Here is a 14,163-nt window from a genome sequence, read left to right on the forward strand (position 1 = left end):
CCGCATCCAATCTGAAAATTATGAATAATTGATCCGAAAATCAGATAACAATGACCACTTGACAAGGGTCCAATTCCTGCGAATACCCAACGTGTCATTGAAATTCCATTTTCGCTCTCCTAATCAACCACTAATCAACTTCTATTCCAAAAAAAAAAAAGAAAAAAAAAAAAAAAAAAAAAAAACCCACTAATCAACTTATTATCAAATCTCCAGCAGCAGAAAACAGAATTCCAGTAGCAAGCAAACTTAGGGTTCGTAATTTCCCCCAAAATCCCCAAATTGATCCCTCACAAATCTCAATGATCAGCTAAAAACCCTAAAATTAACCGAGGAAAATGTCATCTCTACCACTATCCCAATCTCTCGAAATCCCAATTTCATCAGAATCAAACTCTTCTGCCGAAACTATCAGTATCAAACCAGATGATCATCAAGTTTACAACTGGTTGTTGAATTGCCATGGATTTTGGCATAATATCTTGCTAATTTTACCTTCCGCTTTGTTCCTTTTGTACTTAGCATTTCAAGTGAAGAAGAGCTACAGGAAGCTTTGGGTTGGAAGGTCTCACATTATTAATTCATATTATGGGATTGTTTGGCTTGTTAGTCTCCTTAATTTCACTTGGTGTTGTCTTCAGGTACTCTCTTTTTCTTTGATTTATGATCCTGTGTTGTTTTTATCAAATTGGGTCTTACAGACCAAAAAGTCAATCTGGGTTATTTGGAATTTAGTGTTATAGTTAAGTAATTGGTTTGATGTTGTTGAAATTTGTTAATGTTTATCTTCTGAATTATGGGTTTTATTTTATCTTAAGAAGATTAGCTGAATGAAATGAATGGGGGTGTGATTATTGGTTAATAGTTGAGAAAGAAGTTAAGTATTGAGCCTATTTTAGGTAGATTGGTATCGGGTCGTTGGGGTGGAACACGGACCGAAGATTTATAAGCGCGTAAAGGTGTATTGGGAGTGGGAGAATCCGCTCAAGATGTTGACTAAGGCTTGCTTGGATCAGGGTGTGGAAGGAGAACATAATTGGCTTGCTGGAAGATGTTGCAAATTAGATGGAATGACGTGCTGGATTATGTATGTTGTGGTTAACCGGCATTTGAAGTGGGATCAGTATGGGGTGTTAAAAGATTTGGAACCAGGCATGTATTTATTATTCGTGTTTGTGCTTGTGCAGAAGCTGCAATGATTATTAAAGACTTGTTATTGTTACGTTTTTTTAGTTTAAATTTAAATACTCATTGGGTACTAAGTTAGGATTATGCAAATCTAGAGTTTTGCTTGTGTCAAATCTTACTCCGCAACCTAACACTTCTCATTGTAGGAAACACTTAGTTTAGTGTCGAAATAATCTTAATAAATAATTTTGTCTCAAACTGGGAACTCATGCCAAATTTGGTCATTGAGGTAGCCCATGAAGTACTAATCTTGGATCTTTTAGGTTAATCAGCTTGTGACAACTTTTAGTGTGACAATTAAACCTCTTCTTTGACTCCTTCACCCTCCCCTTTTTGCCTTCTACCGAGTATTTCCTATGATTTTGGCTGTAGTGGGATGGAGTGGGATAAGACTGGAGTTTGCAGTAGCTTATGGCAGGCTTTGATGTTGCTAGTTGGCTAGTAGAATCTATGCTAAGTTTTTCTTTTGAGGCATGATAATGATTTACATAAAAAGTGAATTCTCACTAATATGTTGAATGTACAATATCTTACATCATTTTTCCAGATTTCATCAATATCAAATTTCTTATCATTTCATATGTAGTACTATCTAGTAGCTACTCTTTCCAATATTCTAATTGCATTTGGGAATACAATCTTTTCAAGAGGCATGGAATCATTGTGTGAAATTGTATAACCTTTGTAAATTGTAACTATAACCTTTTGTCTGCTATCTACATGTCAAAAGTTGAATTCCTTAGCAAAGGTGAATAATTTGGGGATGTTAAATGAGAACAGTGACTGTACATTACAAGGGGATACAATTTCATGACATCTTTGTCTTTACTAAGGAGTTAGGTGCTCTAGGGAAGAAAAGAAATCCGCAAGAGGGCATATGCGTCTTTAGTGGCTTGACATCCAGGAATCAATCTCCCCTTCAGCTTTGAGATAATTTACATGGCCTGCTGCAAGCCTGCTAGATCCTAGACGCTGCACCCTTATAATCTTCTCATACAGATTTGGCTTGTAGTGGCTCCCACCCCCTCCCTCCATTCTCACATTTACTTTCTTCTGTATGCATATATGCTCATAATTGTGCTGTTACTTTGTGTTTCTCTGCTCTAGATTAGTACAAACAGAGCGGTCATGTTTATTAGTTTACCATCACAAATTCAGTATTCACCATTTATGCTTCTCTCGGTTTTTTAATATCTTCATCATTATCTTTTACTTTTCTTTTTTCCACCCGCCTTCTTTCATTTTGCTTTGAGAAATGACTGATGGTCAGAACGAACAACATTGATTGATTTAATTTCTTGAGATCACCTTCATCATTGTTTTCTTCCCTAGCCTTTTTTCCAGACTTTTGTTATGGTGGCAAGGAAACTAAGACATGACTTGGATTTTCAGGGAATTCCTTATGCTCTTGTTTGATATTGGAGTGACTGATTTTGTATCTTATCTGGGTGTGCATTGGTCAGAATAATTTCTTTTGGTTGAAAAAGGTTTGAGTAAGGTATGTATTACTTGGGGGTGTAGCAGAAATTTAGGAGAAAGCTAGGAGTGGAGCCAGAAGGAAGGTCAATGGGGATCATAAATATTGGACTTAATATTATCTCCACTTACTACATGCCTTCATCTGAGATGCTGTGAGCCAGTATATATTATTTTATTACTCATAAGAATAGAGTATGGTGTGGATGAATTGGAAGAGGTTTGTATTGAATAATTTGAGGTAGGGATGAAACCTGAATTTTGTCCGTTTTCTGGGTTTGGAAAAGCATGGATCAGTAACAAGAATCTTATGATATGCTGAGAATCTTGTATGATAATCATCGACACCTAAAACCTTTTTTTTTTTTTCGCCCTTGGGTAAATTACAGTCTCCATACTTATTAATTGATAAGAGTGTTATTTCCACTTTAAGTTTGATGATAGCTGATCTGATACAGCTGCACTACCATACTATTTTAAATATGAGAAAATTTGACTAATGTGCTGTTTTGTCATACTGTCATAATAGAACTGCGTATCACTTTACTCATTATTTATGTTTCAGCTAACATGCGAAAGCTCTATTGTATAGTCTTTGAAACAGTTATGCTCTCTTTATCACTTCCTATCTTAAGCTGTACTGCTGTAGCGACTCGATGTGGTTAACGTTAGATCTGTTATATTTTAGTTTCTTAGACTTGTCAAATATTTCGTTACTTTTTGAATGCTAATTACCAGCCCTATCTGGTAGTTATTATCTCTTAATTCATTCCCCTTATTGACTTGAGGTCCCTTGATAGTTTGTGTTACGTTTTCTCATTAGTTTTCCGCTTGACATATAGAAGAGTCAGTTTGAACACTTGCTATTAGTAATTATTTCTGGTCAATATTTTGGTGAAAAATCTATCAACGTAATTCTTACTTTACCTTCACATATATCTAAAAATAATTATCCCTGGTGTTTTTAATCCTTCTTTTCAGAGACTGAGTAAAATCTTTAGGAATTAAAAAATAGTCAAATTTCTGTTGTTCATGGTGCGGGTGTCTGAATCTTCATATTATTTTATCTCATAATATTAATTTATTTTTACAGACTTGGGAGTGTACTCCAGGAAAGACACTACCATGGAACCTTCTATCACTATTCACTACTTCAGGGTTAATTTTTCTGGAAGTGAGTTTGATTGCATTTCTTCTACAAGGAAATTATGCAAGTGGGACAGAAGCTTTGACTCGTACTTTTGCTATCTCTGCCATCTTAGTTGGTTTTGATGTCTTTCTGAAGGTATTTCTTGTTTATTCTCTACAATTCTTTTTGAGAATTGGCAGTTTTGGCACTATTGACCTCTTTTTTTTTCCCCTGTTAAAGTACCATGTGCCCTTAAGAGTTAATACTATCAGAGCAGCAAAGAATTTCGTCTCTTGCAAGGCCAGATAGCTGTAAAACTAGTCTTTGGGGTTGGTGGCTTCAGGATCACCCATATAATACATTTGCTTAATTACCCTGCTAAATACCTATGTCCCCTGATTTGATAGAGTTCGTGTTTTTATCTTTCACCAGTATGGTAGTTTTGTGAATTTGTAGCCATATTTGATATTAACATGTAATTGCTGTATCTTAGAATTGAGCTGAATTATTATGAACTTCATTAAATTTTTATTGAGGCATTTATAAAATCTGTTGATGGCTTCCATTTTTAGCTTCATAACTTTGCCTCATTATTTTGATAATCTTTGGTGTTCATCTGGCTTTCATTTTTCATCGCATACTAAATTACTAGTTTATCTTGTGCTAAAAGATGTGTACACTTAACATATAAACATCAAATTTTTGGTCTGTAAACTAAAATGCAGTTTCTTTCATGGACTATATGATGATCCAGTTTGTACCTTTTCCCCCTTTAGGGAATTTATGTATTTGCATTTGGAGTCCCATTGTTCATTGAGAATAATGAGGCCCATCGAATGAAGTGGGGTTTGTGGATTGTGCACAAGCTAGTGCTGACTGCGGTCTATGGCTTTATACTTTTCATGTACCATTCCAGCTGGAGAGAAAGACTGCCTGGTGAGTATGGCCTATATGGAAAATTCATTACTAGTTAGGAGTTATAAAAGCTGGAAGATGCAGTTATTTTTTGCTTTCTTTAACATGGTATTTATTGCTTTGCAGCAAGACCTGCATATCACAAGTACATTACTATCATGTTCGGTGTAAATGCGTTGGCTCTTTTTGCTTGTGTTCTCAGTGGAAGTGGTTTTGGGTTCTGGTAAGATTTCTGTTGGTGGTTGTTAGTTGCCGCTTCACTGGTAGTCCGGCTCCACCAGCTTTCAATAACCTCGTTCTTAATTCTTTTGCAGGCTGTACGACACCCTAGATATATGCTACCATGCATTTTACCTTCCTCTCATATACGTCACCTTTTTAGCAGATTTCTTTCAGGTAATCTGTCTTTGCAGTTTTTAAAATTTCTATCAATGATAAATGACCTGCATTCTGATGTCATAATATTTGCTTATCTTGGTTGAATTCAGGAGGAAGACTTGAATTTGGAGCATGTATACTACTCAGAGATGAAAGACGCTGGGTTCTTTGATTCTGATTGGGACTAAAGACAGCTCTAACCTTTTTGTTTGCTGCTTGTAACTTTTTAGTTTGTAAATATAATTGCTCGTGTAGTCGTGTATGTTGGTACAAATAAGTATACTAATTGTTATGTAGAACCTAGAACCTCCTTTGTTTTAATTTTTAATTTTAATGCTCAACACACTACTCTACAATGTAAATGGAGGCCGAGACATTTGCCATCTTTAATTCTTATTAACAGTGTATACGTGAAAAGTACTCTGTAAGTCTGTATTACCCTAAAATATGTGCTTGTTTAATGGCAGAAGGAAAAATTCTCAGAGTGACTTATTCTGTTTTTACAGGAATAATAACATCAAATGTCACTCTTTAAGTCAATATGAATCAACACATTTTACAGAGTATGTTGAAAGATTTTTGTGAAGAAGCTGATTCACAGGAGTATTCGATTCGCGAAGCCTACCAGGGCAGATACCAGTACGTGTTTAGAAGGGTTTAAGCTCATGATGTTCGGTTGATGACTTCAAACAATTTTTAACTTTTGTCTCAAACCCTCGATTTGTCTAATACGAGTACTAATACTTTGAATGGTTGTAACATTACGAGTTTTCGACCTTATCTAATCTTTGGAATGCAACAAATTTGTAACTTTCAGTTGGATTCTTCGCCCCAGTATGTTTTTGCAAATCAGGCACAAGTTAAAAAAGTCCAGCTTAAACAAGTTGGCAAATGAGCTGTACAAAATACCAACTTGGAAAGCCAATTTACAGGGTTCTCAAAAAGTTGTCAATTGGCTCTAAAAATAAGAGGCTTTGATAAAGAGTTGTAAATTCAATCAAAATTTTACTATTGATAAAGAAAATATGAATTTATGTCTTAAAGGGTGATATCAACTAATGCAGAACTGTAACACAAACAATGCTCATACGAGGTGACCAATTTCATATACTGGTCAAAACGTTCAAACACGAGGTCTAGATCTAAAGAACATAGATGAGAAACGCAAAGAAAACCTTCAAACGCTCAACCCTACAACCCAATATTTCCATCCATGGAGGAAAATCCTATTTTCTACTTGTTCTGAAGCTTCTCGATCATATCTGCTGCTTCTTGAATGGTTGTGATGGTTTGCGCATTCTCTTCTTCGACTGTGACACCGAATTCCTCCTCAAGCTTCATCACAATCTCCACCTGTAAAATAAAGTTTGCAAGAACTGTTAGCAACTGAAAATCAAAAGTAAGAGTATCTCCTTATTCTTAATAATTAGACATCAACTCTAAAGCAATAACAAGAGTTAACAACACTATTAATCAAACATCTATGATGCCCTCTCCTTGTACTTGTGAACCTCTCATGAAATATTTAGAAAGGCATATTCAAAATCTTCATCTATTGATCCGACGATTTGCATCACAATTAACAACACTTATGCTTGATAAAATAATCACAAGGCTAGAAATCCTATCAAACTAATCACTTCTTAGAGTGCACATTTTGGACACAAGAAAGTGATGAGAAAAAAAACAATATACATTATGAGTTTAAGACTCCTGTAAAATTAGAAAACATAACTAAGGATACTTACTGTGTCAAGAGAATCAGCTCCGATTTCTGAAAATTTTGTTTCACCGGTAACTTTAGTATCCTTTGTCATAGCTAGCTGCTCCCTCACAATGCTGCTGACTTTCTCAAGTGTCTCGGGCTTGGCCTGCGCAAGAACACCAAATGTAGAATATTACAATCACAAGCTTAAAAGTAGAAACTACTCGTACCAAAGCAGATTCTTGTTTCCTTTCAAAAAAAAAATTTAAAAATTAAACAGATTCTTGTTCCATGAATGTCCATATTGTTTGTGAATTGTGACAAACATAACTTTTACAATCATACTTCGAAAATTTTCCATCAAATTACATAAAGATTACCAAAAAACCAAGGGAAAGCACTGGTCATTGCTGCTCACAATTCAAAAAGAAGAAAAATGAAACAAAACGAAACACGGATATAAACTGGGAAAGGAGAAAACATACAGCACATGAGATGCTCAAGCCTCGTGGCTTCACTTGATTTGCCCTCCAGAATGACATTGATGACTTCAGGCTATGGTTCTTGGAGTTAAACTGTCAAGAAATAAAATTTACAAAGCATAAGTTCACAACTAACTTACAATACAGTATAAACACCATATAATTCTCATTCCTAGAACTTAAACTGAAATCATTCGCTTCAAGATTCAAATGATGATAAAATCATACAAATTCCAACAACGAACAAACAAATAAAGAAGCAAAATAAGCATTTGAGACAAGACATGTAAATAGACTGATCAAACAGCCTTATCAACAAATGTGAAGTGAAACACTGAAACTGGAAAACTCGAGATTTCGACAATAACATAGTAAATCAAACTAAATAAAACTTTTTCACAAATTATAGTAAATCAAACTCGAGAACTCGACAATAACATAGTAAATCAAACTCGATAACTCGACAATAACATAATAAATCAAAATTCAAATAATTTCCCAATTATCAATTTATCATAATTCACAAATTTATTAGCTCCAAAATATATCAAATTAAATAAAACTTAGCTGAGAAATCAAAATTCAAAGAATCCAATACGAATACATTAAATTCTTCACACTAAAATTTCGAATGATCAAAATAATTTTTTAATGTATAACATAAAAATCTCCGCCTTATAATACAAGCCGAAATTGACTTATTAAGGTCAAAGTAATAAAAAATAGATCTTGTTAAATACATTGAAATAATAATATAAAAAAACGAGTGATTTTCACAACTACCTAATAGAAGAAATTAATTAATAATAGAAAGGTGAATATCATTAAACCAAACTACCAACAAATTAAACAGATGAACAAAAATACAACCTCAATGCAAAACAACAACAAAATCAAATCAAATAGAACAAAAATCGATTAAATCAACAACAGATCGAAAACCTAATTGACAAAAACAAAATCAGATCCAACCAAAAAACGGAGTAAATCAGAGTGAAAAAGAGAGAAATATACCGAAGAAGGGAGAACGGCGCACTTGAAGGAGACGGAAGAACTAGTGAGGGAAGCCATTGAAGAAGAAGATTAGAGAGAGAAAGAGAGGAGAGAGAAAAGGAGAGAGAGATATTGAGGAGGAAGAAGAGAAGGGGTTAAAATAGTAGGGAAGGACGGAGAATACGAAGAGCGTGAGAGTAGTGATGGGATATAAACGGATACACCAAACTCTCTCTCTCTCTCTTTGCTGACCTGATCTTCCCTTTGCCTACTACGAAGTACTGTCTATTGTGTTTTGTGTTGCCCCTCTTTTTTTACGGATCGTTTTTTTTTTTTGTTCTTGGGTCTTTTCCAATGTGTGTTGTTTGGTCTATTGTGAGATTATGGGCTAACTAAAAACCAAAACTATTATGAGGAGAATAAAATTTGGCATAAGAGTTTTTGATTCATGTCTGTAGGTTGGGTTTAATTAAACGGAAAATACAATTTAATCTGTTAAATAAACGAATTTTTGTTAATCTGATGACATTTTTGTAAATATATTGAAAAAGCAAGGTCATTTATTCAGTACTTTTGGTGAGCTGTCCAATTACTATTTGCCTTTTGCTTTTACTATTTGGTGAGGAAATTACACATGTATCCCTCAACTAATACATGAAAAGACGCATATACCCCTCCACTGGTACTTGAAAAGACAATTATACCACTTTGTTTATCTGGGGAATTGACTGGATATCCCTCTTAATTAAAGCTGTCAATTTGGGTAATGGGATTGATTTGATTGAGTCAAGTAGGAACCTGATAAATGGGTTGTTCAGGTCGGGTATGGGTTGGATTAGTTTGGATTGAGTGGATTAATTTTGGGTCGATTAATATTCGAGTCTGATCAATTTGAGTTTCAGGTCTGTTTCGAATCAGGTCAATTCGAGTTTCGGGTCAATAGTTATTTGGGTCGGGTATCGGGTCGATACTTCAAGTTAAGATCGGGTCATGGGTTTTGGGTCAATTCGGGTATCGAGTCAAGTTCGGGTCGGATCAGTTTTGTGTCACAGGTCAGGTCATGATTGTCGGGTTTAGGTTGGGTGTGATTTAGTTCTAGTTTGAGTCAAGCTAAATCATTATGCTAATACAAGTCAAAATCTAAATTGATTTCTTTTCGTCGGGTCAGATTTTTGACACTTATAGGGCTTTTTAGGTTTGACCTGATTCGATTAGGTCGGGTCTAATCCAGATTTGAATCATGTTAAATCATTGTTCTCATATTGGTTGAATTTTGTACTTGATCACTTTCAAGTTAGATCAGGGGTTTGTCAATTTTGGTAAGTTTTTAATGCATATAATATAGATGGATTGATTTTCGAGTTACGATGAAAATAATTAATTTCATAGTTACCGTAATTAGTAACTTAAGTACTCCCTCAAAAAAAAAAAAAAAAAAAAAAAAAAAAAAAACCTTAAGTACAAGAAACGATAAATGAATCGAGTCGAGTTTATTTTGTTTTGTTTGTGTGTTTCTTTCATATTTTTTACTAAGGTTTAGATTGAGTTATCAGGTTGGGTCAAAGATTGTCTAGTTTAAGTATGTGATAAATTTCTACTTATTTTTAATAATCACATCACATGAACTTTCTTAAGGTTGGTTTGACAACACTATAAATATAAGCGATTTTTAAAATTTATGGTTCAAATTATAATATAATATAGGTTGTATTATAAACATATACCAAGTAATTGATAATCATGCTGATTTTGAAAATGTAAAATTGACCACAAAAAAAATATATGCATATAGAACTAACTTTTGTTATTTTTGTGGTTGATATGTTTTGGTTTTGGTTTACAAAAAAATTGAAAGAAAAACCAATAATAAATGGTCCCTTGTGTTTAGAAAGTTGTTTTGTGGTCCATTTGTTATGGTTATGTTATTATAACCTTCCGTAGCAGACATCGGGTTATTGACATTGTATTGGAGATTTTGATGTGAAATAATGAGATAGCTTGTCCAAAATTAAAGATTCTAATAAAATTCTATGTTGCTTTCTTATTATACTTGCTTTCTTGACAAAGGGGTATTATTTGTGAGACATAAAATATTCTTTTGTTGCACATAATAAGAAACGGAGGTAGTACTTGTTTAATCCATCTCTACATTTATAAATACCCAAATGTGTGAAGTATGCTTAAATGATTTCCCAAAGGACGTACCAACTATACTCACAATTATGCATCTTCATATTCATCAATAACTCAAGGTCACTTTTTTCATGGTTGTTGGTGATATTAGACTTATTATTAGTCGCTTTCCATGCTTATGGAGCTCAATCTAGCTTCTTGTTTTCTCCCTTTTTGTATTCATATCCTCTAACATTAATTTCCTCATTTTAATTTACATTTTTCAGCTTATTTAATTTCATTTCATCAAACTATATCTTCATTTAGGCATCTCCAAAATTAGCAAACCCAAAGCATGTAATTATGATATTGTCATCTAAAATTTAGTTTTTTCTTTTTTGTTTTCTTTCCTTCATGGAGAGTGGTAATTTTTTGCTTATCGATTACCGTATTCTTAACTACAATTAATAAAAATATGCTTTGCCACAAAATAAATTTGAGAAATTTATATTATTCTATTAAATTTTATTTCATTTTTGATTCTACAATGTACAGAATACCATCCATGGATATTTGAGAGGGTGACATATGATTTTTTTTTTATTATTTTTTTTTTGACAATAGCAAAGGCAAAACACAAAAAACAACTAATCTACCGAGAAATTAGAAAGAGTCATACGACATTGTCTAGCAATGTCGTGTGCCTTGTGAACTTGATCTCTATGGGCCTTAATTATTGTGCACTTGTCGAAGGTAGCTCCTATCTTCTTAATCTCCTTTATCGTCCACGCAATCGAGACTTCTTTCCCATTTTCATCTTGGAGATTATTCAAGAGCATTATCGAGTCAGTTAGGATGAGAACCCCTTGCTTCCCCTTTACCTTGGCCCATAGAAGAGCTTCGAAGCACGCCCATGCTTCACAATGGAGAGCTGAAGAAGCAGCTCCATACTTTCCACCCCCCACAAACGAATTCAAATGCTCCCTACCAACACTCGCCCACCCAATACCAGCCCTTGTGGTATTTTTTTCCCAGGCCCCATCTACTTGTATAGTGAATTCATCGAACCCTTCCTTTTGTTTGCCTAGTTGAACATAGTGGAAACCCGGCGAGATGGAAGGATCAGCTTCTTCCCCATTTCTACCACCTCTCTCTTCCTCTATCATTTGTGTGAAAGCCTCATGGTCACGCCAAGCAGAACTAATGAACTCTGTTACAAGGGCAGCCGTCCCACTTACCCCTTTGAAGACCCTTGCATTTCTGGTCCTCCACAATCCCCATAAGTGTGCTATAAACTTACTTATACGGGTACCATTCTTACCATCCTCGCTATAGAAGAGCAGGATATATTGTTGAATCCAGTCACTTACAGACATGGACTCAGGAAAATCAGAGCATATGGAGAGGGACCCTTGTTCCCATGTCTCCATTGCTAGAAAGCAATAGCGGAAAACGTGTTGGCTATCTTCCGCTTCCAAACCACAATAATCACACATTTCATCCATTTGCAAACCCTTTTTTGCTAAATTTACCTTGACTGCCATCCCATCATGAAAGAGCCGCCATAGAAATATCTTCCAATTAGGTTGAATATTCAACCTCCAGATTAGCTTCACAAAGTCTTGCCTCCTATCATCGAGACTAGCCCTTTCTATCCCTTTATCTTTTGACAAAAAATAATACCCTAATTTCACTGTATACCTTCCTGATGGGTGGTGCTTCCAATATAGATAGTCATCTACTGACCTTGTCGGAAGTTCCATAGCAAGGATTTGCTTTGCACAATTCCATTCAAAACATTCCCTAACCTTCCCTGCAATCCAACTGGAAGAATTGGTGTCAATGAAATCACTCACCTTCCAGCTTGCAGAAGCCCCCAAAGTCTGAGTTGAGTTTGCAATCGGAATTTCCCCTTGTACCCACGGCATACTAATTGCTTTAATGTTCGTCTCATTTCCAACTTTCCACGCAAAACCTTTTTTAAAGGTAGAAATAATTTTTTCCAGCCCTGTTCTTCCCATCGAGGGGTTTCCCTTCCTAGCATAAGGACTTGACAAATTGCAAATACCACTAGCCTGAAAACTCTTGTGTACCTTCGAGAGCAAGAGTTGCGGATTAAGGTGTATCCTCATAGCTTGTTTGAATAAGATAGCATCATTAAGAGTGGAAGTCCCTCTTATACCTAGACCTCCCATACTCTTAGGTAGCTGGATTTTCGTACGACTAACCCAGTGCATCCCCTTCCTTCCATTACTGGACCACCAGAACCTTGTAATGAGGGAATCAATTTTGTTTGCAATACTCTGAGGGATATTTAGACACTTCATAACATGCGCCGAAATGCCTACCAAAACTGTGTTTATTAGAATTAATTTCGCAGCTTGGGACAAATGAAGAGGAGCCCAAGACACAATTTTCTCCGACACCTTGTCGATCAGGTATTGAAACGATGTACCCTTCTTTCCTTGAATATCAATCGGGGCCCCCAAATGAGTACCCATATTATCAATTTCAGTCATTGATAATATTCTTTTAAAGGAAGCTTTCTTCCTTTCTTCCATCCCCGGAGAAAATTTAACAAAAGAATTCTGAAGGTTCAGTTGCTGCCCTGACGCTTTCCCAAATCTGCTGAGGATGTCACTAATGCAGAGGCACGAATTCTCCGTTGCTTTAAAAAAAATCATGGCATCATCTGCAAAAAACAGATGAGAAATGGAAGGAGATCTCCTCGAAACCTTTAAACCTTTTATTTGATTAATATCTTCCGCCAACGTAAGCATCCTTGAGAGTATATCCATACAGAAAATAAAGAGATACGATGATAAAGGATCCCCTTGTCTTAGACCGCATTGAGGCTTGAACGGTTCTGTAACCTTCCTATTGATTACAGTTTTAAAACTGACTGTCGAAACGCACTGGGATATCATCTTTATCCAGTGGTTGGAGAAATCATAGGCCTGTAAAACTTTTAACAGAAACAGCCAGTCGACCTTATCATAGGCTTTTGACATATCAATCTAAATCCCAACAAAATTCGAACCCTTTCTCGAATTATTTAAATACATCAATTCATGGCTTACCAAAATATTATCTTCCATGTACCTTTCTGGAATGAAAGCATGTTGGTTCTCTGAAATAATTTTTGGAAGGATCGACTTCAGCCTATTAGCCAGACATTTAGAGATGCACTTGTAGACCGTGTTACAAAGGCTAATAGGCCTTAATTGGCTAGCCAGTTCTAGGACCTTTACCTTTGGGATGAGCACTAGAAGTGATTGGTTCCATTATATTCTTTAAGCATATTACATGTCCTCAGACATATGATAATTGATAAAAGTGCTTGTGGAATTATAAGACAACATTTTGTTTTTTAAGACTTTTTTTTCCATGGGGCCATGCCACATTTTATCTATACACTTTCCCATGCCACATCATAATTTAATAATTTTTACTCCGTATTATAAATAATATTGAAATTACATGAATATATATATATATATATATATATATATATATATATATATATATATATATATATATATATATATATATATATATATATATATATATATATATATATATATATATATATATATATATATATATATATATATATATATATATATATAATACCATAGCCGTACAATTTACACTTTTTGTATAATTTAAATTTGTTGATATGAAAACAATGGCAATAATAATAGAATACTATAGATTAAAATACAACAAAAATAGCAAATAATATTATAATTTATATTTAAAACACAACAAACAATTATAACATT

The 14,163-nt window shown here is 34.6% G+C and overlaps 3 protein-coding genes across 3 annotated transcripts; 1 reads left to right on the forward strand and 2 right to left on the reverse strand.

Annotated features, from left to right (window-relative positions):
• Window positions 1–148: 148 nt before the first annotated feature.
• Window positions 149–5,503, forward strand: LOC145626641 (protein CANDIDATE G-PROTEIN COUPLED RECEPTOR 2-like). The gene is made up of 6 exons (XM_081679111.1): window positions 149–641; window positions 3,758–3,949; window positions 4,570–4,729; window positions 4,835–4,931; window positions 5,023–5,104; window positions 5,197–5,503. The coding sequence occupies exons 1-6, from the start codon at window positions 339–341 to the stop codon at window positions 5,272–5,274; spliced, it is 912 nt and encodes a 303-aa protein (XP_081535237.1). The 5' UTR covers window positions 149–338; the 3' UTR covers window positions 5,275–5,503.
• Window positions 5,504–6,078: 575 nt separating this feature from the next.
• Window positions 6,079–8,447, reverse strand: LOC145628864 (acyl carrier protein 2, chloroplastic-like). Its single transcript, XM_081681288.1, has 4 exons — window positions 8,288–8,447; window positions 7,277–7,366; window positions 6,835–6,957; window positions 6,079–6,439 (listed from the first exon to the last, which is right to left on the reverse strand). The coding sequence occupies exons 1-4, from the start codon at window positions 8,342–8,344 to the stop codon at window positions 6,320–6,322; spliced, it is 390 nt and encodes a 129-aa protein (XP_081537414.1). The 5' UTR covers window positions 8,345–8,447; the 3' UTR covers window positions 6,079–6,319.
• A 2,578-nt stretch (window positions 8,448–11,025) lies between these two features.
• On the reverse strand, window positions 11,026–13,305 carry LOC145627618 (uncharacterized). The gene has a single exon (XM_081679983.1). It carries the CDS (start codon window positions 13,303–13,305, stop codon window positions 11,026–11,028), a length of 2,280 nt encoding a protein of 759 aa, XP_081536109.1.
• Between the last annotated feature and the right edge of the window lie 858 nt (window positions 13,306–14,163).

This window comes from Chenopodium album, chromosome 4 (genome assembly GCF_948465745.1).
Source record: "Chenopodium album chromosome 4, dcCheAlbu1.1, whole genome shotgun sequence".
Classification (NCBI taxonomy): Eukaryota; Viridiplantae; Streptophyta; class Magnoliopsida; order Caryophyllales; family Amaranthaceae; genus Chenopodium; species Chenopodium album.